The sequence below is a fragment of the Aristolochia californica genome, unplaced genomic scaffold, assembly GCF_029961685.1.
Source record: "Aristolochia californica isolate CCGP_79_NKW_82.1479 unplaced genomic scaffold, dmAriCali1.0.hap1 SCAF_2, whole genome shotgun sequence".
Classification (NCBI taxonomy): Eukaryota; Viridiplantae; Streptophyta; class Magnoliopsida; order Piperales; family Aristolochiaceae; genus Aristolochia; species Aristolochia californica.
In genome coordinates, this window is record NW_027181881.1 from 44,828,925 (window position 1) to 44,854,162 (window position 25,238).

At 39.7% G+C, this 25,238-nt stretch overlaps 4 protein-coding genes across 5 annotated transcripts; 2 read left to right on the top strand and 2 right to left on the bottom strand.

The window, feature by feature from the left end:
* Window positions 1-376: 376 nt before the first annotated feature.
* Window positions 377-4,621, bottom strand: LOC137955603 (MLO-like protein 1). Its single transcript, XM_068802617.1, has 15 exons — window positions 4,326-4,621; window positions 3,842-4,105; window positions 3,702-3,759; window positions 3,332-3,558; window positions 3,082-3,198; window positions 2,924-2,984; window positions 2,696-2,790; window positions 2,360-2,434; window positions 2,193-2,281; window positions 2,010-2,059; window positions 1,777-1,817; window positions 1,282-1,491; window positions 1,100-1,167; window positions 942-1,002; window positions 377-858 (listed from the first exon to the last, which is right to left on the bottom strand). The coding sequence occupies exons 2-15, from the start codon at window positions 3,968-3,970 to the stop codon at window positions 622-624; spliced, it is 1,518 nt and encodes a 505-aa protein (XP_068658718.1). The 5' UTR covers window positions 3,971-4,105; window positions 4,326-4,621; the 3' UTR covers window positions 377-621.
* A 1,618-nt stretch (window positions 4,622-6,239) lies between these two features.
* LOC137955425 (RING-H2 finger protein ATL80-like) lies at window positions 6,240-11,804 on the top strand. 2 transcript variants are annotated; one of them, XM_068802358.1, is made up of 3 exons: window positions 6,240-7,196; window positions 8,100-8,197; window positions 11,001-11,804. In XM_068802358.1, the coding sequence occupies exons 1-3, from the start codon at window positions 7,038-7,040 to the stop codon at window positions 11,452-11,454; spliced, it is 711 nt and encodes a 236-aa protein (XP_068658459.1). In that variant the 5' UTR covers window positions 6,240-7,037; the 3' UTR covers window positions 11,455-11,804. The 2 variants fall into 2 exon arrangements, with proteins under 2 accessions (XP_068658459.1, XP_068658460.1); XM_068802359.1 differs by lacking the exon at window positions 6,240-7,196 and adding an exon at window positions 7,617-7,771.
* A 1,842-nt stretch (window positions 11,805-13,646) lies between these two features.
* LOC137955146 (stress-response A/B barrel domain-containing protein At5g22580-like) lies at window positions 13,647-14,206 on the top strand. The gene is made up of 2 exons (XM_068802016.1): window positions 13,647-13,765; window positions 13,975-14,206. The coding sequence occupies exons 1-2, from the start codon at window positions 13,647-13,649 to the stop codon at window positions 14,204-14,206; spliced, it is 351 nt and encodes a 116-aa protein (XP_068658117.1).
* Window positions 14,207-16,508: 2,302 nt separating this feature from the next.
* Window positions 16,509-18,252, bottom strand: LOC137955424 (cytochrome P450 77A2-like). Its single transcript, XM_068802357.1, has one exon. It carries the CDS (start codon window positions 18,233-18,235, stop codon window positions 16,667-16,669), a length of 1,569 nt encoding a protein of 522 aa, XP_068658458.1. The 5' UTR covers window positions 18,236-18,252; the 3' UTR covers window positions 16,509-16,666.
* Window positions 18,253-25,238: the final 6,986 nt, after the last annotated feature.

The following is a 25,238-nucleotide window of genomic DNA, read 5'->3' on the forward strand; positions in this document are numbered from 1 at the left end:
GTAGTAACGCAATTTGGCTCTACAAAAGCATTATGATCATTCTATGTTCCCATTTAAGAGGAAGATTGGTATGATGATTTTGGTTGTCTATGTAGATAATATTGTACTATCTAAGAATGATTTTGAAAGGATTACAGAAATTAAACAGTATCTGACTACACATTTTCAAACAAAAGATTGGGTTCCCTCGAGTACTTCCTTGAATTGAAGTTGCTTGTAGCAAATGAGTTACTGTTCTCTCTTAGAAAAAAATATTATATTAGATATATTGCAAGAGTATACTGCCTATTATGTGTGTCATTTAACCTATATCGGCTTCTACAAACAAAATATCGTGGATATCACCATTTGTCTGGAGTCTGTAATAGAAGCTTCATGAACTAGCTGGTAAGAGTACTAGCAATCCGAATTACAGGGACTCAATCAAAATTTCCATAATCATTTCCGAAATTTAACAGTAGTGACTATTAATATTTAATTTTACAGTATCACTCCAGATGTGAAGGGTAGCTATCTCTTCTCCATTAAAAGGTCGGGAAATTGATTCCACCATCACACTGTCATCTGTGTTGTTGGTGATTCAATACTGTAACTCTTAAACTCGGTACTTGCCTCAAGGTCTCATGTGTGTGCTGGCTTGGAGCCATTTGTTGCAGCAATGCCTTCTTCCATTTCAGATTCTCTGTTTTCCATCTTTTGCAACGGAATTCCAATAGAAGACCTTTCACCTGTTTGAGTCGAACCTTCCCCACCCATGGCAACCTTCAATCCCTTCCTCTTCTTCACCTTTTGTGCCCAACCAACAAGACCCACTTGCACATGCTCATCGAATATGGCCTTCTTGAAATAACTTCCCATCTTCACGGAGATCAGGAGAAGCATTAATCATAAAATAGTATTCCTACGACTTATGGTAGTAGTGAAATAAACACGCAACTCACCTGGGTAACAATTGCATAAAGTGGTAAGGTGCTGTAGCTACAGAGTATCTGAATAATCACCCTATAGGAGGCCAATCAAAACACATTTATCCAATGTATTCATTAGTAGATAAATAAGTTTCACCAACACAAACTAAAGAGAGGACACAATTCTTTACCCAATAATAAGTCTAGGAATTATATAACGAGCTTGTCCCATAATGCAGGAATCCCAGCCATATGTTGTCTGCACAGCAATGTAAAACCATGAGGATCTCCATACTGAATGAAGTCGGAATTTTCCAACTTAATTGATGCAAGATTCATGTTGAAAAGTCAAATGATTTTACATGGCAATTACCAGTATCCAGAAGAAAAATGCTATCTCAAAAGCATTTTGAAAGAGGATGAAATGGATCAGGTAGAGGACTATTCTGGGCCGGTGGAGCCAGAAGTGATCATCCGAAGGCCGAACCACCAATTCCCCCTCAATGGCAGTATGTTTTTCAGCAACTTCATGGGCCAACTGTGAAATTACATGCTCCAACTTGGTGCCAACAGCAAGGAGAAGCTGCAAAATCAACTCTTGTTAAGTCTAATATAATCCTAGTAAAATAGGTAACTCGAAATTGCAGCATTCATGAGCATCTGTGAGTGAGATTCCGAAGGTGCATTCATTATCCTTCTGTCATAAGCATCTAATTTGTACAAAAGGTGAAACATCAAATGAACCACATATCAAACAGGAAACAATTGTTCGGCCCAAAGATAAAATGGAACATGGCCAAGCAAAAAGAAACACAATGTTATACAACTCGTAATTAGAAAGGATAATTTCAAGGACAGGGGTACATACAAGCAGTGGAATGAATGCTATCCAAAAGTAAGTATGCCAACCTGCAAGATGGAATAAAAAAAAGGTTAAAAGAATTAGAGCACACAATCAAACAGATAAGCAACTGAATAGTGTCATAGATATAAGGTGCTAGAGTTAGGACAGTGCAGTTTCGTTTCATGAAATAAATAGGTGAAGTCTTAGTATTACTATCTATGAGCTTTATTTAGGGTGCACCCTGAGACAGAACTGACCATCAACATTCAGCAACAAGAAAATGACCACAAATATCCAAAGGTACCAACTGCAAGAAAGTAAGACTTTAAGAATCAGAAGAAGTATGCCATAGGGTCCTTAAATATGAAAAAAAAAATTAATAATTTCCTGCACACGACAGTATTGTTACAGTTTGGATTCTCCATGAAAAGTGGTAATACCTTATACCAACAACCTTTTTGAAGTCAGCTTCCAAGGCACGTATCATGTATTTATGAAAGTTAAACTTTGGGTTTCCTCTGCAGTGTGTCTGCAGAAAAATCAACAGAATTGAGGCCTCTAAGCTAAGCAGAACTAAGGTCAGCAACCCTTGTATTCCAAAGCATACCATGATGAAACCCAGTCGCAGTGTAACATAGTCTGATTTGGTCACAGATGCATAGAATTGTTTCATGAAAGAATGCTGTAAAAACACAGAAACTACCAGATTAGAGGAATAGCTGAGGAATCTTTCATCATGTAGAGCAAACAACAATAGCAAGCAACAACAACATTAAGCCAAGAATAGTTGAAAAACACCTATCTACTCTTAAACATCTGAGCCATCTACAAAAGGGTACTTTTTTGTTTTGCTTTTACACTTCAACAAGGGTGCTTCTTTGCTTTGCTTTTACACTTCAATTCAGTAAGTGCCCCATTAATCACAATACATGATTTCACCTACCAGCCAACTAAGTAAACCTGAATCTTTTCCAAAGCCCAAGAAGTGTTCTCTGATAAAAGCGTGCTGATGTACATTGGTGACCTTGTCTTTCAGAACTGCACATGTTGATCAGAAACATGTTGAATTACACAAAGAGCATATAAATAGTAATTACATGAACAATAAGGAACTTTTTGTTGACAAAAAGCAATACGTGAGGAGCATTCTTTAGATATTAGAAAGTAGTACCCTTGTCAGTATCGTAATTATCTTTGGCAATAGAGTCCTCCCAGTGTTTCCATTGTTGAATCTAGACCATTAGAACAATAATAATCATAAGGTTGTGAATCATCACAGGAAATCGATAGCAGTAGCAAAACAAGGTTGAACAGATGGGACCAAATTACCTTTGCTCCTCCCAGAATCATGGTTACAAGACAGAAAACCACATGGACTATTGCCAGGACAAAAATGAAAATGTGAAGTTGATGTAAGGCTTCAAGAGATAACGCAGGAACCTTGCCCTGAGACCATAACACAGAGCAAACGCATTCAATAATTACTTCCTCCAAAGACGTTCTATCTCGAAGTACTTGTCACTTCAAAAAGTAAGTGTGGAAATTCGAAAAGGACTATATATGAGGATGAAGAGATTACCGGTTTGCAATGGTTTTTACCGGCTGATTCAGCCAGGAGGCGCCTTCCACTGCCGAAGATGCCGGAGTATATGAAATTTTGAAAGTGTCCTGTAACTTTCTCAGTATTTTGGTCTTCCTTTTTGCAAGGAAGAAAGTGTTTGGTGAGATGCTCCGGAATGCATATGCGGCCGATTGCCCCTTGAAGGACAGTCAAAAGAAGGGAAATGAAACCCAGAAGCATCAACTCTGCCCGAACGAAACATCAGAGATTATCAGGTTTCCGTTAATTAAGACAGAAACATGGACTGGGTAGAGATAGACAAAGTGCGGATACAGAAAACTGTAATGCAAAAACGAAATCTTTCCAGTTGAGAGGTAGAAAATCCAACCTTCTTTCACTTTTTGTAATGCTTCAAAGAGGGGCTTCTGGTTCTTCTTCTTCAAATACTACAAAACAGACAAATCACAATTTTCAGAAACAAGAGCATAAAATTCCACCACCACCTCTCCAAGCTTAAACGATGCTCACCTTTCCGAGAAAATGAAGGACCCTTTCAACCGCGAGAGATATGGCGACGATAACAGAGCAAACAGCAGCCACCACCCACGTCGGAGTAAACTCCAACGGCGTCGACTCTCCTTCTCCCCCTCCAGCCATCTCTCTCTACAATTGCTCCCTCCTTCCGTCACTGGACAGAATGGATTTTCTCTTGTGCCTAACAGAGGCAGAGCTAAAATGGGTAATTCGATTCTAGAGCCGCTTTTTATGGCAATTTCTGAAACGCGTGATGCACTGCAGAGTATCAACAAGATTATGACTTCAGATAAAGTGAAGCAAGATTTATTGATTTTCCTTTTATATCTGTGCTCCCCTCTGTTTTAGTTTTTCTCCGCAACAGAAAAAACCGCTGTGAAAATCAAGTAATAAGATAAAATCACTCAAAAATAAGACAGAATCAGTCTGAGCAATATGATAATACAAGAAGCGAGAGAAAGCAAGGGTGACTAATTACCACTGGCCATTTCACAACAGGAGTTCGACGATCAAATTCATTCGCGATCAACGAGAAATTTTTAAAAATTCAAACTTCTGATGACCCATCATCAGTGCTGCTGGCGTCATTACGCAGACAAATCCTTCCGTTGAGAAGCGCGTTCTTGAGATTAGTCCTCGACGTAGGTGCAATTTGTGAAGAGTTTGACCGAGCGAACTTGATTGCTATTATTGGTTGGTTCATGTCTCATGATGGACTTTGCCGATGAGCGGACCTCTCTGAGATTTCATTTACAGACAAAAAGGAAAGTAACAATGTCACATGGAGCTTCACACCGTTCCCTGCCATGTGAACCAACTTGGACAATGAATGTCTGATCAAATAAAGGCTTAAATAAATAATGTTTTAATGCAGAGAAGATGGATGTAACGGACCAAGGACAGGCCGGCCTTGATCGTTGCTTTCCTCTGCCTACTTCGATGTTCACAGATTATAAAGAAGATTTCTGAAGAAGTAATCCAACACCTTCAGTAGATTTAAAAGTTTTATCGATAAAAGCATAACGGTATATGAACATTTCGTACATTATCTAAAAAGAAGAAGATGAATTGAGGAGAAAGAGGTGGTCCATACGAGATCCATGGATCACGTACTCGTATATCATTCGTTTTCGCTCCTTTTTCTAGTTATCTTCTTCTTTTCTCTCTTTTCGGGTTTTAATTACGAGTATCCTCTGGATTCAGGAAAGAAATCAAAGCCGCTAACTACCCTGGTTGAAAATCTAGAAGCAACACCTTGACGTTCGACAGACGTCTGAAATCTGCTGTAACTGGGGAAGTCGATTGTGACTCTTGCCACCAAAGATGTATTAAATAGTAGAAAATAAATTTATAATGCCCGTGCCTTTGCTCTAGTATTCTTTGTTTAGATCTGAGACTTCACCAACAAACGGTCTTTTCGCTGTTCTTCTGTTTTGGACCTGTTGGTAGGTCTCCAGGTTCGGGGCCGAGTCGTCCGGAGATCGGCGTCTCAGATGTGCGTGACAAACAAAAACTAAACCGCGTAGACTGTATAATTCTTAATTGTTGAATCCAACAAAAACAAAAAAGGGTTGAAGGCAGTCGGCCACCTGCCGAAATGGGCGCCTGCGATGAATCCGTAATAGTCGGGTCGGATTTTCTACTTCACGTGTCCAGTTTCCCGACGGCACCACACGTCCGCTGCAAGCGTCAGCCTTGTCTGAGAGCTGCTTTCTCTTTCACACGATGCTTCTTTCGCCTACTGACGACGAAGAAGGCTCGGTTGAGCAGCAGAGTCCCGCTTGTGTCATCTAGAGATACTGATAGTTCATTAATTAACCAGAAAATTAATAAACAGCTTTAAAAACTTGTTGAAAGAGCGTTGAGAATAGTCTACGAGTTGTTTACGCATTCAATTGGAGTTAGATTCAGCGGTTCACTGCTCTCCACAATTTCTTCAAACTTGGTGAAACGGTTGAGGTCTGGTAATGAAGAAATGAGAGCTCCATTTCTTCTATAAAATGAGTACCCAAACAACAGCTTCCATCGGGTGTTGATTAAGCAACAGGTTTGATTGGGAGAGCTTACCCAACCACTTTTTATTTTCACGCATAAAAATTTACAATCCGATGCCCAGTTTCAAGCTTTCTGGTGGTAGATATTAGCCCGATCATTCATCTCGATGATTTTCTGTTACCAAACAACAAAAAATAAATTTTATTTTATTTTATTTTATTTTCTATGGGTTCCAAACATGCCTTAAAGAGTTACAAAGGGATTTTTTCCCCTTAAAATCAATATAAATGTTAATATTTTATTTAATAAAAAAGTTTATTTATAGCTTTCTTATAACTTTCCATTAGCACGAGCCACAAAGATAGTTTAAGAACTAAATCGTTCTGCTAGGTTTGAAGTTAGAAATGAGTCACTTGAAGAATCTTTTGTTACCGAAGCAGTGCGGCGATGTTGTTGAGTACTGTTTGAGGAGAATATGCAGGGGAAGAACCAGAGAGTGACGTCGGTCAGTGGTGGAATCAACCTTGGAGAAGAGAAGAGAGAGGGCTCAACTGAAGTAGGACCTCCGTCGCTACCGGATAATGACATTCCAATTTCTCTTTATATTCTATTTGTCCACCCTATTTGTGGTTTTTCTTCCACTAAAATCAACTCTCCATTTTTTCCCATCAATTCTGGCCTCTGAAACTGAACGCATTTAAATATTCCATTGCGATTAATGTCCTCTGCTTGATCTGGAGCTACCATAGATTTCAACAAGTGGAAAAAGGAACGGTTGGATTCCCTTCCGTCTCCAATTCCACTCAATTTCCGTCTTCTTTTAGGGTTTCTGCTTTGGTAATGGCGAGATCTGAAGGTTCTCGAATTGGAGAAAACAATGGCAGATCGGCGGATTGAGTTCCTTTTCTAGCCTTACTGGACTTGCTTAGTAGCGGAGGGGAAAATAAACTAGTGGAAAAAATAAACAAGTGATGGCTTATAGATGCAGAGGTTTTGGATCACGGAAATATGAAACTTGGATGTTTGTAATTTAGTTAATCATAAAGTTTCTAGAATTGGAGGCGAGGAAAAAGATGAGGCTGATGACACGTTTAGAATTCTCGCGCACGGGAAGGAAGGGGGGTGGAGTGACAGTAAGATTATTGACGAATTTTTAGTGAAAAAATAGGAGGGTGTTTTATATGAAAAAGAAGCTATGATTGCGTCGGGGATTAATTTGGTGATGACTGTCATCGGGTTTGCGGTGAGTACCATGTTTATCGTCTTTGTCTGCACGAGGCTCATTTGCGCAAGGATTCAGCTAAATGCTTCGAGGAGTTCTTTCCCAACTGCTACCCGATCCGATCTCAGCTTAGTAAGTTAGTTTTCAATTATCTATTTTTGGCTTTTTTTAAAAGAAAGTTTGCTAGCTTGTTTTTCTCTCCTGCTTTATCTTGGAACTGCTAGAATCACTACTATTTTGGTGAAAGAGGGGTTTATATAAAATATCAGTCCTTTTGCTCCCACTCTGCTGTCCATAGTACCGTTTGTCCTTATTCTCTTATTTTGTTTTCCTTACAACTGATCCGAGTTTATTTCTGGAAGAAATGGATTCAGGGAAGTTTCTGGTTGAACATAACTTGTATTTTGTACGTGTCTGCTGATGAGGAGGTGTTTTGATTTTGATAAGGTCAAGCTTTTGGGCATGTTTTAGGCGTTGAGTATGTGTTTCTTCGTTTCTTTCTCCACCACCACCACCACAACCACCAACAAAGAAAAAAAAAAGAAAACCCTACCTCATTTCTTGGCTTATTGCTCCTCGTATACGATCATTTCATGTGCTGCGCACAAGAAGTTACCTATGAATGTTCGGGATGCAATAAGGATGGATTTACAATTTGTTTGTAAAAATCCATGTTGCGGCCAGAATATTTGATTCCATCCTTCTCGGTATGCTCCTAGAAAATTTTTTAATTCATTCAAATGGTGTTATCACCTCTTCACATTCAATCAAACTTTGCTTTTCGTTATTTTTTCTTGTAACATGATATATCTACCCAATAACAGTTCGGAACAGAACTCACTAGTGTGTTCTGATTCTTTTTTTCTGCTTGGTGTTTTTAGTTCAGCAGTTCCATGTTCTATCTTTCAATGTACTGTTTGATATTCTTTGCATTGGTATTATGCTCATGCTTTTTCTTTAGCATGTTTGTGTACCTTTGGTTTTTGTGGAGTCCTCTCTGATGCTGAGTTGTTACTAATTGTGTCACTGAAACAGTTAGAACGTGGGCTCCATGGCCTTGAACCATTTGTGGTGGCCACTTTTCCTACAAAAAAGTTTTGTGATGAGTATTTTTCATCAGCAGAAGATACACAGTAAGTTACTTATTTCTCCTATACTACTTTCCATATATATCTTGGAGTACTTTCATTTTAACTTTCTTGGTGAAGTTGGTGGCTTGTGAAGTGGTTCACATTCAGCTGCATTTGGTGTCAACAATTGGTTTGCTTTTAAATCTTCCACTGAAATAACTGCTCTTTTTCTTGCAAAGTGCTAACTTTGACTAATTTATTAAAATATATTGCTATAAATATCACAGAATTCTATGAATAGGTTGCACAAAGAAAAGTTAAGGGGTCATTTGAGTTAGGTTTGTCTCTTTTTCTTTTTTGGTTCGTGTTTGTATCGATTGATGCTTAGTTTGATTAAGAAATGTGCAGTAAAGTCGAGGTTGCATAAAAACTGAAATAACATTTCGAATTGGAAACAAGTCTCAAATTCATAGAGACTATGGTAAAGCTGCAACTCGTTAGTTTCAATTGAGGGTGTTGGTGTTTCAAGATGTGGCAACAAACTGATTATACCTCTTCTCAAACTAGTTTACCATGGCTTCAGTTCTTAGTTAATAATTGAGTGTGCTAGCTTTCCTTTTTCTTACTCCATGTCTTCCTCCCCATTGGCATCTTGCTTCAAATAAGACAGTAGATCATAACTACTGATAGGCTTGTCTGCCGGTAGCTAGATCTCATATTTTGATTTTTTTTTTGGTAAGAAAATAAATAGATGGATTAACTCTGCCCACCAATCCCACGTAATTAAAGTAAATCTCACAAATCCAAACAGTAATCTGTTGGCAGTAAAGCAGCTAAGACAGATGTATCTGATGGTTGTGGTTTATCAATATTAATTTTCTCTACTGATTCTGGTCTGCTTGCTCTGTCTCGATACCATAATCCCAAAAAACTGGTTTGGAAGTCCTTGAAATAATGAACATATTATCTATTTAATTCTTGATTCAAGCTTGAGGAAGTAGGAAACGAACCCACTTCAGGAAATTTTGAGTCTCCTTGACTGCACTGTTACTGCTGTGGATGATTCAGGCATCTAATGAATGTTCTTATTTGTTCTTCTTCCCTTTTATCCTGCATTATGATAAATTAATGACAGTTCATTAGGTGGAATTCACAATGCTGTATGCAGAACAATTTCATTATCTAACCTTAAGAGTATGAAAGGAAGGTAATACTGTGGTGAGGATGAGAAAAACAAAAGTTTGTTTGTGGACATTGTTTATGAACAACTGTGACCCCCTTGAAAAATAGTTGTTTATACGTATCCCAGTTTCTAAAAACTGTTGTATATAGTCCCTTGCTATTTCCTTGTATCTGGTAGAGCTGATTTCTGATACTGGGAAAGAGGAAAAGAAAAAAGAAAAAAAAAAGCAACTTTGTTTAGCTTGTTCTTTTCTGTAGAGAACTAGAAGACGCCTTAAACGATACCTTGCTTTCTATGCTATCATTGTCTTTGCTGCAACTGGCGAAAACAAGATCTTTTATTGTGTTATGCACTAAAAAGGTAATTTTTGGTTTGCGAGTCAGGGTAAACTGCAGAGAATAACATCTTTTCCTTTCCTTCCCAGCATTGGGGAATGTTTTGTGGATATTCCCTAAAAATTCAAGAAATATTTTCTTCATTCAATATAAATCAATCTGAAGAACAAAGTATGACTTTTAGGAAATTTTGGGTGTTGTATCTAGCTAATTCGTGGGGGTTGTATCTAAATAGTTTATTTCATGAGGGATGTGTGCAAAAAGTTTTAACTGTAGACTTCAGAGAAATATATGCAGGAAGTATCTTAATTAGGCATCAGTGTAGCATTAGAGAGAGCATGTAAAACACCTTGTTCCATCGAATTGTTCTCAAAAGGATGCTTTTCTTCCTTAATATGCAATGATAAGAATTTGATGATTTGCCCAACATTGGGTGCTGGGATATATTGCATCTGGTTGGAAAACTGTTTCTCTGATGGAGGCTTTAGATCAAATGTATGGCTTGTCAAAGTCCTAGGCAAGAGTCCTTCCCAGGAGGTCACCCATCCTATAATTACTCTTGCCCAAGCTCACTTAACTTCGGAGTTCTGAGTCAGATACCTAGCCAATACAACCCGAAAAGACTAGTCGTTTAAGATGCGGAAAGCCAAGTACCTAACTCAGACCACAAACTCTAACAAGAGTGGACGGAACCACTCTGACACCCACCCCGCCTACGAACGCGGGCCGTGGCGTGCCTAGCTCTGATACCATGTCAAAGTCCTAGGCAAGAGTCCTTCCCAGGAGGTCACCCATCCTATAATTACTCTTGCCCAAGCTCACTTAACTTCGGAGTTTTGAGTCAGATACCTAGCCAATACAACCCGAAAAGACTAGTCGTTTAAGGTGTGGAAAGCCAAGTATCTAACTCAAACCACAAACTCTAACAAGAGTGGACGGAACCACTCTGACATGGCTGAACCATACAAAAAATATGAGGAAGAAAAAGAAAACAATGGCCTGAACTTCTGCTTATTATGGATCAGCTGCAATTGGAATATAGAAAGGTTGATCGGGATTAAATTGGGGCATGAAATGGGTAAAATTTGGTGCTGAATCTTGGTTTAAAAAGTAGTGAGGCAACTTTTTATTCACAACTTGGCAATGGTTACACGATATTAGTCAAATGTAGACGTAGGGGAGTACTGGTGTTATTTTAGTATCTCAGTAACATCTGGAGAAATGCCAACTGGTCAATAAAGTCTTGCTTGCTTAGTCTATGAGATCCATTGATCTGAAAATAACCCTGTCCTGCTATTTTTGTTCATCAGGGATGTATGTTTGAGCAAGTTTATTTCATTCGTGGCAGGTGCACGGTGTGCTTAGCTGAATACCAAGACCAGGACATATTACGTATTCTACCTTATTGTGGGCATGTGTTCCATGTGACGTGTATAGATATATGGCTACAACAGAACTCAACCTGTCCAGTTTGTCGAATCTCTCTACGAGACTCACCAGAGAGAAAGCGAATGCCCCCCATGTTCAGCTCAGCTGTGCGATCTCCTTACAATGGGGTTGAGACTTTTGACTCACGATCCTATCACTTTGTATATAACAGCCCTGGATATTCGTCCAGGACCCAGCACAACCATAGGATGGAGTCCATTCAGGAGGATAATAATTGCGTACCCGATCTTGAGGGCATGGAGGCAGGAGATGTATCAGCTGTGACAGAATGCAATCGAGTCCTCAAAGATGGTTCATACGAACACAGACGGCTTTCAAATTGCAAGCACGTAGAGAGTCCATCCACCCTCTAGCAATTCAGTCTCTCTTGGTGCTAAAGTTGCTCAAGACCACTGGCTGGATTGATATTTGCCGGTATTGTTGGCGAAAGAGTTGGATTGAGTTATTCCTTGTAACCTGACTTATTGTACATATTTTTGCCACTTCAGTGATCATGGAGGGGCTTGTTTCTGGGCAATTTTTTCAGGCTTTTCGTGCAACAGGAGAACCGCTCAAATAAGGTTTGAAACGTGTGTTTGCTCTTGGTCGGGGGATGTGTAGATGGCTCTCGAGGGGCGAGAGTTGGTTTCAATTATATTTGTGTTGGCTGACACAAGTTACTGTGTTTGTCCCCCACAAGGTGAATATATCTGACATGATGAGCCATGGGGTGGTTTCCCTTATTCTTGATTGACAGCCACTGCACTATATATATCTACACAACAATTCATTTTCGTTACCTAGGATTACACGTTTAGATAGTAACTAAATAACTTTTTATCCTTACCGGACCCGGCAAATAATTTAAAAGGATTTGCATTGGAAGTTGTTTACACTGACAAATATTTGCAGGAATAATTTTTTTTGTTGGAGTCCTGGTCCTCGATTGATGCATTCAGTAGACCTTCAATGCATCAGTGTTTAAGTTTTTATGCCTTTATGATGTGAGACAGAAACAAACATTTATTAAAAACAAAAAGAGTATAATAATGATAAATTCTTCTAACCCATGATGTATATACGAGTTGTACAAGCATAGGTTATATACTAATCTTGAAACAAAAGCCTGGGTCCTGGAGAAACATGATGAGGATTCGCAATCAAATCCAAAAGTTTGAATCTATTGAGCCTATGTCTCTGCACTTTATTTTTGGTTTGGATTTGGAACGTCCGCAGTGAAGAGCTTGATTAGTCCAATTGAAGCCTGAATGGCCTATCAAAAGATGAATCGTAGAAATAATACATAGCCAGTTGGAGCTGGAAGTGGGTAAGGTCCCAGTCAGTTGATCGAGGTTCAATCTCTCGAAAGAAGGAGAAAAATGTATGAGAGCTTTTCATCTTTTAGCCCATGTACTGCTCCTGGGTGTTTGTTTTGCAGATTTCCATGGAAAGTGGTTGCTATAGTGATGGGGTTTCGGGAATCATGATCTTTAGTGGATGCACTGAACCATCAACTCCTCGCTGTCGAAACATCCAACAAAAGAAAGAGAATCAAAAAGATAAGATTTAGAGTGACCTCTGTCTCTTCCTTTTTTCCAAGTTCACAGCTCATCTGTTGGTAAAGATCCATTGTAAACATACGGTCCAGAGGGACGATTAGTCGTGGATAAGCGTCCAATAATTTAAGGGAGAATTCTTCATCATTTTTCATGTAGACTATGTCAGCTAATTCCAGAAGATTTATTGGTTGCTTACGGACCGTGGAAACGTTTTTAAGTACCATCTGAGCATTAGAGTTGAGAGCAGGAGCGTCCGTGGCCACTTTCTGAAACATGTTCAAATGACAAATAGTAGTTGAGATGACACCACGTAAGAAATCATGAGATGTTGAATCACTCCGGGAAGATATTTGGTGGATCAAGACGCTCCCTTCATAGTGTTTTGCACGTCCAAACACCACATGTTTGAGGAAATGCGAAGGTAAACAAACATAAAGTTCCAAGCCAGTTTCCCCAGAATGTTTTCGTTCAAGGAAGTCAAGAAGGCAAGGATTGTGATCATCCATTCATCGGCAAGATTCCTGGGAGCACGTGGGAGGGTTACAGGTGCTACCGAATGCGTATGTGTCTGTGTCGGAGAAGAAATGGAGTGGACTGGCTAACTTCCCATAACACCAAATACTACCAGACGAGCTCTGCAATGATGATGTTCGCTGAATGTAGTAGAGAAAAAAAGAAGAAAAAAACATAAATTTGGCCAAGAAAGAAGCAACCAGCCAGATAAATGTTGGGTCCCTCGTCTTCTTTCTCTTCCATCTTGTCTTCGTCATGGGGTCATGTAGGGATCGCCAGACGTGTGGTTTTATGGGCAGGACAGGGTCCCTCACCTCTCCTCTTTGGTCTTTCATACGGAGATGCTGTCGAGGAGAAGTGAATGATTTCCTTGACGGTGCATAGCTGACAACTGAAGCAGTGGGCCACCTCAAACAGTCGTGAGGATTGCTAAAGGTCATTGCTTAGAGCTCCTTATAATGGTGTGATGTTTGGTCGTCTGCAGCAGTGCAGCCATGGGAGACCTCAAGCATCTGGTTCTGGTTAAGTTCAAGGAAGGAGCCGCGGTGGAAGATATCATTAAAGGGATGGAGAAGCTGGCTACTGGTATGGAAACTGTCAAGGGTTTCGAATGGTATTGCATCTTCCTTTTGATCTCATTATTGTTGTCTCATGTACGAGTACTTGGTGTTGTTCCTAATATCAGAAGATGCGATCTCAACTTCATTTTGCTGGTAGCATGAAGACGTGCTACAATACATGATTTTCATGTAGCACACACTATATATCTCTTAAATGACTAGTTCATGTAACATCCTTCTCTGGGCTTGATTATTTTCGCAGGGGACAGGATTCAGGAAGCGAGGCTGGACTGGGGCAAGGTTACACCCATGTCTTCATACTGACATTCAAAACTGCTGAGGACTTTGCTGCCTTCTTAGCCCATCCGACACATCTTGAGTTTGCTGCAAATTTTGCAGCAGGGATTGAGAATATCCTAGTGTTTGATTTTCCATCAGTTCTGATCAAGCCTACTACTGCTGCTACTGCTGCTGCTGCTCCTCCTCCTGCCTGATGAACCTCATTCATGTTTCTTATTAATGGTTATTGCAATACCATATTTTCCTAAGCTAAGATGGTGAATGGTTCCTGATTGTGATGTTGATTTGGTTGAGGGTGTGGTTCTATCTAAAATATCATCCTAAAAATGGTTGATCTGTGCTTTTTTTCATGCAAACTTTACGAGAAGCATGTGTATTAGGGAATTGGATATGATGTTCAGGTAGGGGTTCCTCTCCTTCATTTATCACAAACAAGTCTAGTGCAGGTCGAATGTGGTACATGAAGATGTGACAAATCACCCTGATCATGACCCACGTTCGAATCTTGTCTGCCACTACAGACTGAACACTGAACAGTCTGATGCTAGAGCACCTGTATATCACAGCTCGTCAAAATAATATCCTCTAACATTTAGGTTAATAAAAACGTAACCTAATTTTTCAATGTTAATTGGGATATTTAAGGAAAATAATTTTAATAACGAGACATTTTTCATATGGACATTAACACCCTGTTCTTTGAAAATATATACTCAAACTTGTTCCCTCCTTACGAAGAATATTAATTTTAATGTAAGGCATTTACGGAAGAAAAAAAATTGAGCAGATTCGAGCTTCCATGAGAAAGCCAGATTTTTTTTCTTCCCACCCTGAAATTGAATCCAACCTTTCCCTATCTGTTGTTTCCCATTGCCATGCCCATGCATGGTCGCTGAATGCCTGCCGACTATCCATCGTCATCTTGCCCATTTCTGAAAAACTCGAATCGTCTACATCTTCAATCTGCCTCAGAAACGGTAAAGAGTATTTGTTCCTGCCCTTTTTATTGATGACGAAGAGGAGGAGAGATACGAGAGGGAGGAGGTTCAGTCAGCGATTGGGGCGATCAATTTCATGATCAGTTCAGCAGCACCAACTCCAATTCGAAATCTGATGATGTCGTCGACGAGGAGTCCAAGTCGGAGGCGGCGATGCATTCGATTTTTGGATCAGAAATCGAGAACCAGCACATTCCTGCCAATGTTGGGAATTTTCCGATGCCCAGGTGTAAAAATACAAAATTAAGAACACAAACAAGAAAAAGCAACAAATTTGGACAAAAAATAATGAGTATTAGGTTTAGAACGAGGAGATTTATATATAGAAACATGAAGATGAAGGATCTGCAGCCAGACGAAGGAGCGAATGGGAGGGGGAGGAATCACCCGAAAGAGAAAAATCGAGCAATGAGGCTGCCTACATTTCAACACCAGAGAACGGAACTGCTGCTATAATTAGCATCAATCAGGTTCAGTCTAATCGATCAATCACTTACAATGATAATAGATGATTATCTTACCACTGATTGACCATTCATTAAGACTAAAGAGTTATGAACTCTAAAAAACAACAAAAAATGCACCATTTGTTCTCCTTCTACTCTCAAACTGAGATAACTAAAAGGTTCTAGGAGACAAAAACTGATAAAACCTCCTAACTTGCTCCAAGCAAGCCGATGATTCGAAAAACACCCCAAAAACTTACAAATATCCTCTTAGGATTATAAATTGAAGACGATTTCCTTTATGGATCAATCCCACTCCAAATACCATGTAAAACAATAATCGAGGATGTAAAAGCAGAATTTTAGGAAGAGGAGGGCATTACTTCTTTCTCTTTTGTTAGGGCATACCAAGCCTTATTTTTTTCTGCTAATTTTGTGGGTATACAATTAAAGTACATACCCAACATTAAAGTGCATTTAAAGTTGGCTTTGAAGAAGGAATTGATGCAGAGATAATAGAATTTCCTGAGGTTAGCAAATATGGGTTCACTCTGTTCCTTTCCCATTCTTCTCATTTATGTTGAATAGGTTCTACTCGAGGGAAGAATTGAATTGGTGTCCACCTCTTCTTCCTCTTTTTCATGCAATTAGGGAAGAAGCTATTGCCTTGCTCTTCGTATGTGTATTTGCCTTTAAAAATGTTAATAAGGATAGGAAAAACGAACCAACCAACCAACAAGCATTAAAGTGGGTTTTTATCACTGTATATGTCGATGGACAGTGTAGACTCGGCCTAGCCATTTAATGCCCCGCAGTAAACCAAAGTTCACCTTTTCTACTACAAAGCCGAGGCAGAGGCAGCAGCCTCTGACCTTTCACCAGCCTCTTCTTCCCCCCGTCAAAACTTCACCAATCCCACCCGCTCAACAGCCTTTCCTCTGGTTTTTTTTTTTTTTTTCTGAACCCATAAATAGGGAAGTTATTACAGAAACTAATGTCAACGTAATGAACTTATTAAAGAAGCTTTTATGGGGTTTCCAAAGCTACGTACAGATAAAAAGTGGTCTAATAAATCAATGTGACAAAGGAGCCGATTTCCCCGACTCCGCAATTACATTCTTACGAGCACTAGAAAGAGAGAGATAGGCTCCAGAAAGAGATCGATGGGGTAGATATCTACGAGCGGACAGGGAGATCATATCTTATTCGTTCATGGGTAATCTCCCAGCTTCTTTCTGGGCCTGATGACGGCCTGAAGACTTTTCTCCATCACCACTGTGAACTCCAGCTTCTCATCGAAGCGGACAGGGTCCTGAGACGGGTGCGCGAGCCACTCGAATTCCTGCACCATGCGGGCTAGCATAAGACTAATGTGCAGCATGCCCATCGCAAGCCCCGGGCAGATCCGCCTCCCCGCCCCGAACGGTATCATCTTCACCTCCGTCGCCCCCGTTATGTCCGTTTCCTTGCCGGACAGGAACCGCTCCGGCTGGAACTGTGTTGGTTCCGTCCAGCATTTCGGGTTCTCCGCCATGGGCTTCAAATAGAATTCCACGTTGGCGTCCGTCGGGATATCGTAGCCGCCCAGTTTGGTGGGCTCCAACACTGCATGGGTCAGGCTGAAGTACGTCGGTGGGTGTTTACGTAGCAATTCCTTGGTGAACGCATTCAGGTAAGGCATCTGCTCCACGTCCTTCCCCGACACGGTCCGGTCGCCGGTAATCGACACGACGTCCGCGTAGAGCTTGGATTGAATCTCCGGGTTCTCGATCAACCGGGCGATGCCCCACTCGACGGCGGTGGCTGTCGTATCGGTCCCGCCGTTGAGAAACTCGGAGCAGAGTGTCACCAACTCGGCGTGATTCGGTGCAGACTTTCGGCCCTCGATCTTGAGGTCGAAGAGGGTGTCCAGATATGCAAAAGAGCGGGATTTCTTTTCGGGGGAGGGATCTCGGAGCTCCGACCTCCTCTGCTCGATGAGAGGGACCAGCGTTTGGATCTGCTCTTCGCGGACGTCCATGGCTTCTCTTCGTTGTTTGGAGAACAAGGGACCCAAGAGAGGGAGATAATCGTCTAGCCTCGGGTTCAGAACGATGAGCACCTTCTTCATAAGCCGGTCCACGTTCTCGACCGTCTTCTCGTCCATGTCGACGCCGAAGCACATGGCCAGAAGGATGCAGAAGACCGCGAACCGGACGTTCCTCAGGACCAAGACCGAGCCCTCAGTGGATTCCGACTCGCTACGGAGGCGCTCTATCAACTTGTCCAGGGCCACCTCTCTCACGTCCTGGAACTCCCTCAGCCGCGTGTTGCTCAGCATATTGTAGACCATGTTCCGGCGGAGGGATCGCCAGACTGGACCGTGGAGGGCGGCGTTGACGGTGAACTTGTTACAGCTGAAGACGGCTCGAGTCGGGTTCTCGCGAGGCCGGGTTGCGAACATCTGACCTCGATCGATAAGGGCTTCATGTGCGAGCTCATTGCTGCTGATAATGATCAAGGTCCGGCTGCCCATCCGTAATGTGAAAATAGGGCCGTAGATTGGCTGGAGATCACGAACATAGTGAATAAACTGCTTCCCTGACTGGGCAAACTGGAGAAGGTTTCCGACGATAGGCCAGCCAGGGGGACCCGGCGGGAGGCTCAGCGACTTTGATTTGCTTCTGCGGCCAAGGTGCAGAAGTACAGCCGAGACGAGAAATGCTGCAAGAGTGAAGATGATAGGAGTAAAAGATGAAGAGGAAGCGGAGCTCCCAGTACTCGAAGAAGGAACAGCCATGGATTCAAGGGTGAGGAAGAAGAGAGAGAAGTTTGCACATTATATTAGAGCGATTGGAGTGGAATGCACAGCGCGGCTCATTGATTTTTGTCATAACTACGTCCACCCGTCTCCCACCGGACAAAAATGGAAGTGTTAAATGCTAATCTAGAACACAACCACCAGAGCACGCGGAAATAGAAGGAAAGTCTACTGCAAATGATGTAAAACTGAATTAGCACTAAATTTACTTTTTTAAAAATTGTAGGAAACGCTGATACATCCGATGCAGAGTTCTTCCGCTTTTTCCTTTAAATCTACTGGTTTTTGCCAGTCCCATTGTAGTTTTTTGAGTTGCATTAATGGTCACTGACTCACGCTTACAACCACAATCATAGCCGTCTTTTTCCATGGCCTCCCATTTAGCATTAAATTCTGGCTTTATCTGGTAAGGTTTTTCTACTAGCTCAACAATCATATTTGACTTGCAGTAGAAGCTGTAGAACTACATAAACCCCGCGTCCGGAAGCTTTACAAGACAAATCAAAAGTGAAGGTTGAACAAGGACCTTCCATTAAGTCATATTTTCAAAACTATAAAAATTTAAACAAAGTTGAAGATTTATACGTGATCTCGCTGGATGTGTTCGGAAAAGAGCTTAAAGTGGCCTAAGAATCACCAACAGTCTTGACTATCTGGAACAGAATTTTTCTTCACCGAAGCAACATTATTTTGAAATATGCGAGCCCCTTTGTGCCGATTGTAGAAAGCACTTAAGACTCAATCCCACGAAGAAGGAAAATAAAGGGATTGGCAGAAAGAACGAGAACGGGAAACAGAGGGTTTTTTTTTTTTTATAAATATTTTCGATTATCCATTTCATTCAAAAAGAAATATTAGGGAAATAAACTGGGAAACGGGAAAGTATGATATGATTTAGCCTCTTGCGCTTCAAAGCTGGAACCATCATAAATTCAACCTCGTACACAAGCCATCAGGTTTGGTATTGAGTAAGCTCCTACTTTAAAGCTGTTACAACTGTTGGCAGCCGACAGGCCTAAACCATATTGCAGAAAGATCCGCGGAAGAGAGGGACTCACATGCCGTCTGCCTTCTCCTCCGCGCGTACAGGTGCCTCATCTATCTGTATAACGAATTGGTCACTGCAGCATTAATGCAAACAGCGTAAGTCGTAAGTAAATTTGTGAAGATCGTAAAGAAGTTTGATAGAGAGATGGTTTACGGCGCGATTTCTTTGAATGAGCCATTTAACAATGGACGAAGATTGGCTCTGTGGAAGTGGTTCCGAGCAGCTTAGACTTTGGGAATTTCAAACCATGGGGTTTTCAATTTTCAAACAGAGTCTTATGGAATTGATCTCTTTGTCATTGTTACTTGTGCATATAGTTACTTCGAGTAACAGGAATCAGCAAAATTCCTGTTTGATATGAAGCAGTCTTAATTTCTTTTTACTCTTGTTTTCTTTTTCTATGTACTGCTTCTTCCTGCCATCATTCTTCTATATTTGAGCCAAAGAAGGAACCTTCTTTTGACCGGAGCCTGCACTAGAAGGCTTAGAAGCTGGGTAAGTCTCAAAGCTCAGGGTGAGAGAACTTCGTTTCCTCCACTTATCAAATTCGAAGAAAGAAACTGGTTAATCTCATCTAACAGGTATCCAGGGGGTCCTCTGCTGATCCCACTTGGTCTGGCTAAAGATATTAAAAAATGCCCATGAAATTCAAAGAAATAAAAAAAAAACGGTATGAATTAGAATACTGTCTATACCATAATTCAGACACTCTCTGGTTCGGGTTCTTAATGTAGAGCAGAGCTGGTTTGTTGTATAGTTCAAATGTAGGTTATCCTGCTATCAAAGATGATGGCTTGATGCCCAATTCATTGTTTTGAAGTGAAATAGCCTCAAAGTTGTTGGTTTCTAAAGAATTACGCTGAACTATGTGCAGACGGAAGATTCATCCAGAGAATGAAAGATAATTTGGTTGTTTTCGTAAGATAAAAGAGGTCAAGAAAGTAAGTCCAATGGAATTTAGAAAACTAGGAGGTGAATATAGTTATTTAGCTTCCGGAAGGGCGATAGTGATTTACTCATTTTATAAATTTCCAGGCTTGAACATAGTTAGCAAAAGAAAATATATAGACTTTTTTTTTTATTATATTAGACATATTTTAACTCTTCATGAAAAGTTAAAATAGAAGACGATCTCACTCAGGAGACAAACGTGGAAAATTGTAAGCAAATGAGATCCCATAATAATTAGAAAAGAAAAAACCAAACCCATTCACAAAACCAAAAATATACTCTCTATTGCCACAAAATCAAAGATTCATCATAAGTAGAAGATAATAAACAGAAAAGAAAAAAACCAAAATTTTCAATAAACTGAACCATGAGGAGCTCGAAATCATAAGGAAAAATTGGACATACTTATTTTTTATGTGAAATTTATTTTGTCAGCAACACCAGAAGTCGGCTATAGCCGATTGAGAGATGAAGTGGCTGAATGATAGGGTAAACATAGTCTCAAAAGAATAATTTTTCATATGTATTCTTCTCTTAAACGGAGGTTATTTATCAATACAATTACAACTTAAAATTAGGTCCAAATCATATCCTAAAATAAGGGAAAATCAAGAAAACAAATCAAGCTATTATACAAATCCTAAAACTATGATAACAAATTAACAAATTAAATTTTACACCCATTGCACACACTCCCCCTAAAGTTGGTGCATAGATGTTGATCTTGTCCAACTTGTCAATTATACCATGAAATACCTTCCCTGATACTACCTTTGTGAGCATATCAACCACCTGACTCTCAGATTGAATAAAAAGAAATTGTATAATCTTTGCATCGAGGTTCTCCTTGATGAAATGACGATCAACTACAACATGTTTAGTGTATATCAGTGGAGATTCATAGGTTCAACATATTCAATCTCTAAGTCACTCAGTATACTCCTTATCCATAACAATTTGCATACACCATGAGTCCTGCCTCGAAATTCAGCTTCAACACTTGATCTTGATATTACCTTCTGTTTTTTTGCTTTTCCAAGTAACAAAGTTAACTTCCACAAAAGTAAAGTAACCAAACGTGGACCTTTTAGTTGTTGATTACCAACCCAAACAGAATTTGTATATCCTTCAATGTTAGAGATACATTTTTTTGAGAATAACAAACCTTTTCTTGGTTCACTCTTTAAGTATCTCAATATCCGATAGACCGCTTCCATATGTTCTTTACTTGGTGCATGCATAAACTCACTCACAATGCTCACTGCATATGCTATATCTGGCTTTATGTGTGATAGGTAGAATAATCTTCTAACTAACCGTTGATAATGCCCCTTGTCTGCTGGCATTTGATCTGGGAGAATTTCGAGCTTATGATTCATTTCTATGGGGCGTCTCTACTGGTTGACAATCAAGCATTCCGATTTCTGCTTGAAGATTTAACAAATATTTTTGCTATGAAAGGAATACTCCATGTTTCGATCTTGCTACATCAATTCCCAAAAAATATTTAACTTGTCTGAGATCTTTCATTTCAAATTTAGTGGCTAAAAATACTCATATAAAACTTGCATTTTACCTGGGTCATCTCCTATCAAGACCATATCATCAACATACACAATTAAAACTGTTACTTTTCCTTATTTGTGTTTTATAAACAAAGTAAGATCTGAGTTACTTTACTTATAGTCAAACTCCTTCATTATAGTCGAGAGTCTCCCAAACCATGGTCAAGGTGATTGTTTCAGCCCGTACAATGACTTCTTCAATTTACAAACTTTACCTTATCACAAAGAACTACTTTTAACTCCGAGTGGTAGCTCCATATTTTTCTTTTAAGTCTCCATTGAGAAAGACATTTTTAACATCAAATTGTTGTAGAGGCCAGTCTCGATTTGTTGCTATAGAAATAAAAATGTGAATTGCATTGATCTTAGCTACTAGTACAAAAGTATCCTGATAGTCTACCCCATACCTTTGTGTATATCCCATCACAACTAGCCGAACTTTATATCTTTCAATACATCCATCTGATTTGAGTTTCACCATAAACACTCATTGACATCCAATTATCTTCACTCCTTTAGGCTGTGGAACAAGTTCCCAAGTGATATTCTTTTGTAGAGCCTCCATCTCTTCGTTCATTGCCTTTCTCTATTTTGGATCAGCTAATTCATCCTACACATTACTAGGAATAGAAACCCTGGGTAATTGATCAGCAATAATTGCCTACTATTTAGTCAACCTATGGGAGGACACATAGTTATTGATTGAGTATTTGGTATTGGTTTCAGGATCAGGTTCATACTATTTTTTTTGGAACTCCCCTATTCAATCATTGTGGATATCTAGGAGATATATTTTCTATAGGAATACATGTTTTATTCGACTCATCAAACACAGGATTCCTATTTACTTGAGGAGGAACATTCTGGGTTTATTCTTCAGTTGATGGTGTAGACAAAGGTAACTCTGAGTGTTCTTCAGGAGAAATTAATGAATAACTCTCGACTTCAGGAGAAATCAGTCTTGTTGCACATCATGATGACTTGGTTGCTTAAAATATTCATTCACCTCTTCTAACTCTATAAACTCAGCACCTCCGCTATTCTCTTGTTAAACATTCTCTTCACTTGAGCTCTCCCCTTGAAGAGAATTCCGAGAGACTCCCCTTGAGTAATAAGGCACTAATTCATGGAAAGAGGCATCTAGAGTCACATGGAGTTTACGGGTGTGTGGATCATAGCACCGATATCCTTTTTTAAATTCAGAATATGCACAAAAAATACATTGTTTGGCACATGGATCAAGTTTATTTCACAATATTTTTGGGATATGAATATATACGGTACACCCAAAAACCCGGGGTTCAAGATTCGGAAGATGGGGAGAGGAAATTAGAGATTGTATTTTGTGTTGAGGAGTTTGAAAGTTTATTACTCGAGAAGGTGTTCGATTGATGAGGTAGGCAACAAATTTAACTGCTTCACCCCAATAAAATCGAGGCATGTTAATGCCGAAAAGGGAAGCACGCACTACTACCAAAAGTTGTCTATTCTTCTTCTCTGCCAATCCATTCTGTTGGGGAGTATAGGCGCATGAGGTTTGATGACGAATTCCATGATTGTTCCGAAAATTATCGAGATAAACATTGACAAACTCAGTACCATTGTCAAATTGCAAAATATGAATCTGCTTTTGATACTGAGTGTGTATCATTTTGTGAAATTTATGAAATGTTAGACACATATCACTTTTTTTTATAAGCAAGGATACCGAAGTTATTCTAGTACATTCATCAATAAATGTCACAAAGTAGCGAGCTCTAGAAATAGAGGAAACTTTTGCACGACCCCAAACATCAAAATGAATTACCTCAAAAGGTTCAAAACTTTTATTCAAACTCGATAAATAAGAGATACGGTGGCTTTTAGCCAATTCACAAGTGTCACAATGAAAATCCAAATCATTCAAATCTGAAAAAAGTTGTGGTTGCAATTTCTTTAGATGACCGAATCTTTCGTGTCATAACCATATAGTTGTTTGAGTACTGTCTTCACTGCTAGCTTGATTTGCCTGACTGATTTTTTATCCCCCATTCTCTGTCAACTCCAAATAGTAGAGTATGCCTTGTCTAACACCATAACCAAGAATCTTCGGGGTTAGAATATCCTAAAAGACACAAAATGATGGCTAGAAAGATAAGTACAGACAAAAGTTAAAGTAATTTGGCTAACAGACAAAAGATTGTATTCAAAAGATGGAACAACAAAGATAGTATCTAATGTAAGATTATCAGACAAGATAAAAAATCTTTCCCAATAATAGGAGAGGTACTACCTTTGACGATGGAAATAACGGATTGAGGAGAAGGTAGGACAGATTTTAATTGACTGAAATCTATTGTCATGTGATCGGAGGCATTTGTATCAATAATCCAAGTTCTATTCTTAGAATGTGCTAAAAATACTGATGTTTTACCAATAATACTTGAATGTGTAACATTTAACGTAGGCATCAACTGATTTTCTTCCGTGGATGTCATCATAGTTTTCCTAATAATCTTTTTACAAGGTTTTTTTTAGAAGTCCCACCACTCTGGATAGCCAATAATCTCGTAACAACGTTGTTGCAAAAGACCTTTCTCCCCGTAGTGAGTGCATAGTCGGTTGTTAGCTTTTCCAGAGGATTGAGTGTTTCGATTGTTTGATGATCCTTATCGAGTTTGGTTGACCAACATAGCCGAGTTCTCAGAGATTAGACGATAGCTCCCCATTGTTTGTCTCTGTTGATATTCTCTTCTAACATATGCATATGTGCTCTCCAAATCAAGTTTTGGGTCTTCTCGAAAGATTTCTCCACGAACCTGATCAAACTCAGAGTCAAACCCATTGAGAAAAATATGAATTCGAAGCCTAGCCATCTCAAAGTGCAACTGGATTAGCCTTTCGACTATTCCTTCCTGAGATGTAATTCTATAATCAATCTCCTGGAAAATTGCAACAAGTTCATTATAGTAGTTGATAATGGTCTACCATTTTGTTTGGTAGGAAAAGATCTCTAGTTCAACTCAAATATACAAGTTTCGTCTGATCCATCATAGAACGTTTTTTATACGGCTTCCCATATCTAATTGGTGGTGGAGAGGCAAATAAATAGTTGCATTAGGAACAGACTCTTTGAGTCAATAAGCCAATTTTTCACAATTTGATTTTCAATAATCCATGCGCCAAGATTGGGATTTCCAGATTTTGATTTTTATGTTTATTCGGTGAGATATCTAGCTTTGTTGCGAGCGCCAATACACATCTCCATGAGCTGAGACCATAATGGGTAATTGGACTCATCAAAGATGATTCCAGTTGGAAAGGCAGAATTGTCTTGGTATACGATAATATGCGGTGTTGGTGTTGCAATAAGTTCGGTTGATGCACCTGTAGCGGTAGCCATACTTTTTGTCACTAGGTTGACCCGGATTTTTTATCG